Source organism: Drosophila simulans, chromosome 3R (genome assembly GCF_016746395.2).
Source record: "Drosophila simulans strain w501 chromosome 3R, Prin_Dsim_3.1, whole genome shotgun sequence".
Classification (NCBI taxonomy): Eukaryota; Metazoa; Arthropoda; class Insecta; order Diptera; family Drosophilidae; genus Drosophila; species Drosophila simulans.
The window spans coordinates 2183610-2189469 of record NC_052523.2 but is presented as its reverse complement, the minus strand read 5'-3'; the positions used below and the strand labels follow the sequence as shown (position 1 = coordinate 2189469).

The 5860-nt window shown below is 44.3% G+C and overlaps 1 protein-coding gene across 1 annotated transcript; it reads left to right on the top strand.

The window, feature by feature from the left end:
• The first annotated feature begins 326 nt into the window (after window positions 1-326).
• Window positions 327-5824, top strand: LOC6726863 (ras-related protein Rab-23). The gene is made up of 3 exons (XM_016175930.3): window positions 327-420; window positions 2938-3302; window positions 3986-5824. Exons 2-3 carry the CDS (start codon window positions 3183-3185, stop codon window positions 4670-4672), a joined length of 807 nt encoding a protein of 268 aa, XP_016033366.1. The 5' UTR covers window positions 327-420; window positions 2938-3182; the 3' UTR covers window positions 4673-5824.
• The last annotated feature ends 36 nt before the right edge of the window (window positions 5825-5860 follow it).

The following is a 5860-nucleotide window of genomic DNA, read 5'->3' as shown; positions in this document are numbered from 1 at the left end:
CTGCGAAACAGTGCTGTAAAGTTACGGTAGAGGTGGTAAAAGCCGCCATAAATTCAAATTTTAAATCAAAATTCAAAGAACGCAAAAATAGGTATGTGCTTACTTTAATAACTAAATATTATATGCACATTGGACAATGAATTATTATTTATTTATTTATTTTTTAACCAATCTATAAGTCGAAAGAGACGGTGTATATATATGTTTTATTTTCCGCTCGTAAATTATTATTCGAGCTTTAACAAGGCAAATCAATGCAAATTTTGCTGATCAAATGAAAGTAAGCCGTTCACACCAAGCCTGGCCTGGTGTGACCATCCACGCAGCGATCGCTGGTCTAACTGCCTTGCGCACGCTATGGTCGCACTGCTCGCAGCAAGCCAGGCTTGGCATTCAAATTTCGATCGCGACGAGCAACAGGTGCGATTTTTGGCATTCCGGTTCGCAGTGCAGCGCATTTCTCCCACTTGGCGCCCTAAGAAATCGGCCGGGGGCAAAAACCATACACCATGGTGTATATCGTGTGTGCGAGCTGACTTTCACTGCGGGTCAATTCAGAGATCGGAATCCCAGGCGACGCTCGTCTTTAATTAAGGCGCTTCGCACGCGTTGTCGTCGTTGTTTTAGCTCCAATTTAGCTGCTTTAGCCGTTTTATCTGCTTGGTAGTTTTGGCCAAGTAGAAGGAGGGGCTCCGCTGCGAACGTGTTTACGATTTTCTGTGCGATCCCAAGCTGCGATTCCAATGCGAGCTTCGCGTTTTCGCACTCGCAACTTCTTTTCGTCTATTTCTCACCCAGAAAACACAATCGCAGTCGACTGTTGAGTTGATTTTAGTGAGAAGAGGCAGTAAAAGAGCCATGAAAAATATGGCAAGAGATAAAAAAACACACAAAAACAGAAGAAGCAGAGGGCGACACTGTGCGAAGTACCGTTAGTGCGCGAGTGACTGTTTAATCATGATTTAAATAATGAGGAATTCGCGCTCGTAATTGATTTAAGTAGTGCTCGGCATTTGCATAATTTTCCCCATACGAACACACACACACATGCAAGCCTGGAAAATCCGTTTTTCCTCTGCAGCAGCAGCAGCAGCACAACAAGTGCACATGTGTAGGTGTGTGCAGCCGTGCACGGCATGCATGCATGTGGCCGCGTGCAGGTGTATTGGTGCTGTTGTGAACCTAAATGGACAAGTTAGAATCCACATTCCACAACAATGGCCAAGAAAACGGCCGCCGATCTATCAGTTCCTTGGGCCAATCCAAAGATAATTGCAGTGCGGCGCTCCATTCGCAATTTACTCCGCAGTTGCGCACAGGCTCACCACTCACACAAACTCACGATCACCTGGATCTTATGTCAATTGGAGTTGTTTTTTATCCATACAGCGGAAGATACAAGAATCTCGCATGCGTGGGCCAATAAGTAGTATTAATATTTACTAAGATCATAAACCTCTAGATTAGAACAATCTGAGGATCGGCAGTTTTCTTTTGTGGAACAAATCTTCTTTAAGTGCACACATGGCTATTGAACTAAATCTATAACCGGTGGCCTTAATTATCATGACAATGAACTACAAAAAAGCCAACGAAAATAGCATGAACCTTTTAGAAGAAGCTATAGGAAAAAAAAGTCGCGGCATAATTAGAACGAGCGAAAGGTTGCACAGTGGGTTAAAGGTGGTGATTTGGGTTAAGAAAGATGGAAGGCATCGGGTGAGATATAGAAAATGGAAAACACAAATCCTGTGTTACCTGTCCGCTTAATGCGGAATGCCGACTGCGTGGAAAGAGCTCACGATAGCCTGCTGGGAATTAATTAATTGCTGTATTTGTAACCTTCGAAGGCAGATCACAATATTTAGGCCACAGAAATCTTGGGAATTTCACCCAAATTCATTCATATCACAGCCATATTTTAGACAAAAAAGGTTCGTTTATTATTGAAAAACTGAGAGGAAATGGGGAAACGCTGTCGGCTACACATATTTTAGATGCTTCTTTCGAAGCTTAGATGAAACCAAGCTGAATTGATGCTGGGTTTGTTATTGTTTTTTCGAGCACCAAGCTTCCGATCTATTTTGAGAACCTTCGAACCAAGCTAATTTGCCTACGAAACGAATAACTCTCCTTCAGAACACAATGTAAACAAGTGGGCCCCATCCGTTCGGTCAGATATTGTATCTACACTCCAGATCTATTCCGAACCCACGTAGCCGCGCCGCCGTCCGCCCACGGAGCCGCAGAAAGCAACTGTAAACGGGGGAAAGGCCAGAAGAAAGAGCACAATTTTCAAAGAATTCATAAGCACGCGCTAATGCGAATACTAATGCCATTGGTGTTCCATCTCTCTGCTGACCACCATCCAGTGACCAGTATCCACTGGCCCCTGTCGTCCCACCTAACCGCCTGACCACCGCCCAACTCCACCATCCCCCCGACCGACCTCCGCCTGTTACCTGTGCGTAAGGTGTGTGGAAGCACCTGTTGTTGAACAACGTAACCGTGCGTGCCCGGCCGTTCGGGTTGCGTCTTATTAGAAGCCGCATTCGGTGGCCCCGGGGCCAGTCGGTAGAAAAAGAGAAAAACAAGGGAAACGAAATACAGACTTGGCCAAAAGAAGCGAGAAACACAGCGCTGAAAACCGGTTAACGTGGAAATGAAAGAAAACCTTTTGCATTCACAGTCAAACTTCTGGCAGGGAAATTAATTTGAGTCGAAATATTGGTACAACTTCTCACATCTCTTCAATTTAAAGCATAGAAACCCCCAGCAAATGAAGGTTTATAGAATATATATAAACAAAACCAAAAACCCCAAATTTGCGTTCTCACTTCATATATCTTTAGTTCAAGCTAACGAAGTTTGACTGTAACACTTGCCGTATGTTAAGACTGATGTCGCTGAATAGTTGGTTTTTCTCTTTTTCCACAGATCGAATTTGGTGAAATCAATGCGTAGAAAGTGAAACGAGGCTCAGGCAAAGTTGGGGAAAAGTGAAAAGCTGCGGAAAACTTGGCTGACCAACCGAACACATTTGGACACACTTGCGTTGGGCGGATTGAGATTACGTGCTCCTCCAACCGATTTGCCTGGCCAGGAGCTGCAGTTGGAGCTGGAGCTGGAGCCAGAGCCACAATCAAACACCTGGGCGAGCGGCGGCCCACCTGCCGGCTTAGATGCGTCTAATCCAAACGGCAACCGGCGGTGCTGCTGCGTCCGTTCTGCAGACCCACTCCCAGGCGCAGTACAACTACACCAGCATGCGTGAAGATGATATCGAGCTGGCCATTAAAGTGGTAAGTTGCCCAGCCGGCTGCGTGAATCTCTTCCATTCGGATGATGAATGGTTGAAATGAGTGCACGGGAAGAAAAAAAGATGGTTACCTTTAGAGGAAACCCAAACCCAGATGAGCAATTGATTTAATATCATATCAAGAGGAGTTCTGAACATCCCAAAATAGAATGACTTCTTTCCAATATTAGTATATCAATCAGCTTCCATACACACATTAAGGCATTACCTCATCTAATAGTTTGCCTATAAACTAATTGTTTCAATATGATAGATAATAGTTAGATAGTTCGTATAGTTTTGCTTTCAGTGTAGTTTTCCCTCGCCAAGTGTTGTGAATGGCACCTGTGAGATAAAATCCGATGGAAATGTCCGTTGCTAATGGCGAAACTGCACGAATTAAGATTCTAGTTCAATTAGGGTTCTCCTCTCGCTAAGTAAAGTTGTTTCTAATGGGTTTTCTGGAATTGTTTCAAATTGATTTATATGGTGATTTCTGGATGTATCTTTCTGCAGACAAGACAAATTTGATTGACATTTACGCGCTTAATTAACTTAAATGGCTAACCGTTTTAAATGTCCAATAGAAAGCAAATAAATGTTGTGAACAGTTAATTTTCTCGCCTTCTGGTGAATAACAATACGTTTTTTTAATTTTTATTAACACAACTCTGGTCTTTTCCATAGGTCATTGTTGGAAATGGTGGCGTTGGCAAGTCGTCAATGATACAGCGCTATTGCAAAGGCATTTTCACGAAGGACTACAAGAAGACGATTGGAGTGGACTTCCTAGAGCGACAGATCGAGATCGACGGCGAGGATGTGCGCATCATGCTGTGGGACACCGCCGGCCAGGAGGAGTTCGACTGCATCACAAAGGCGTACTACCGCGGCGCCCAGGCTTCCGTCCTGGTCTTCTCGACGACGGATCGAGCATCCTTCGACGCGATCAAGGATTGGAAGCGCAAGGTGGAGAACGAGTGCAACGAGATTCCCACAGTGATCGTGCAGAACAAGATTGATCTTATCGAACAGGCGGTGGTCACGGCCGACGAGGTGGAGACGCTGGCCAAGCTGCTCAACTGCCGGCTTATCCGCACCTCCGTCAAGGAGGACATTAACGTGGCGTCCGTGTTTCGCTACCTGGCCACCAAGTGCCATCAGCTAATGACCCAGAGCTACGACCAGGCGGCCGGAAACCAGCAAAACTCCAGCCATCCGCCGTACAGCAGCACGCCCACGATCAGCGCCTTCAGCCCGACCTTCACAAAGTCCAGCAGCGGCACCATCGTCCTCCGTCCGGCGAAGAAGGGCCATGGCTCCAGCGTGGCCCGGAAGCGAAAGATAGTGCTCAAGAAGTGCGGAATATTGTGAGGAGTTGTCGGATTAGCTGGTTGGATGGCGGCAGGGGCGACTCGGCTGGCAATTAATATCTGGAGCATATTTAACGCCTAATTATTTTGGAGCCTAATGATGTTGTGGCCGGGTGGCCAGCCAACCGTTGGATGCAACCACAGCCATTCACTAGTCGTGCACAGACTCCGCGTGATGTGGTTCAGACATGCTTACGGAACAGCAAAAATAATCGGAGGCAGCAAAGTGGATCTTCTGGTTCTCCACGAAGATGAGATACCCTTGCGGGCGTACTGAGAAACTCAATATTTGATTTACACTACACAGCGGAATGTTTTTATCATCTTTCGGGCCGGTTCCGATATCTCACAAAAATGTTAACAATTTTGGTTTTGAATTTGAATTCTAGGCCGGATACTTAAATTGTTTTTGAACACGAAAATTATAAGAAACACCCAAATCATTTAAGACATCATAGAATTAGCTGACTTCTCGGTGTATTATTTTAACTGCAACTATTTAATACTCCTGTTTATAATTAAACTATATAGAACGTATATAGACCCAATACTCACTTGGCCACACAAGCCATTAGACCAAAACCATAGCACCCGATCTGCAAGGGAAGATGATGAGTGAGTTCTCGAAACCATAGACAATATGCACGAGCAGTTTCTCAAAAATTGCCCCAATTAGTTATAGATACGAAATCAAATTTGTATGTATGTATTATGCCCGCTTTTCTATAACGGAGACTGAAGCACTTTGCTTTCATATCGGATATGTTTGTATATAGGGGTTAGCTCCCTAACCAAGCAGAATTAAAAGGCTATTTATCACGCTACCAAGCCCAGATAGATCACAGGTCCATGTGAAGTCCCTTTGCCAATTCGCGTTGGCCAAATGTGCAATTAAATATTCAGCTTTTATAATTATTAACTAATTGCAAGTCATGTCAGAGCGCAATTTGACGCGATTCATGTAGACCAGTGCTGCTCGCATTCTATGCAAACAAGTGCAGATGGAGCACAGTGAAGCATGTAACATGTAAGCCGAGTAGGAGATTAGCAATAACTAATATATAATAAATAACCGTAAGCCTATTAATATTGTATTTATGCATGTAATGACCCATTAATATGTTCACTTAATAAATTATTTTGTGTAAATTAACTCGAGTTTTGTGCAATTGGGATTTACTTTTGGTTC

Excerpts from the sequence above, each read along its gene's own strand:
- LOC6726863 (XM_016175930.3), top strand. The coding sequence starts at position 3,183 with ATGCGTCTAATCCAAACGGCAACCGGCGGTGCTGCTGCGTCCGTTCTG. Across the intron at positions 3,303-3,985 it reads TCGAGCTGGCCATTAAAGTG|GTCATTGTTGGAAATGGTGG; the intron begins GTAAGTTGCCCA and ends TCTTTTCCATAG.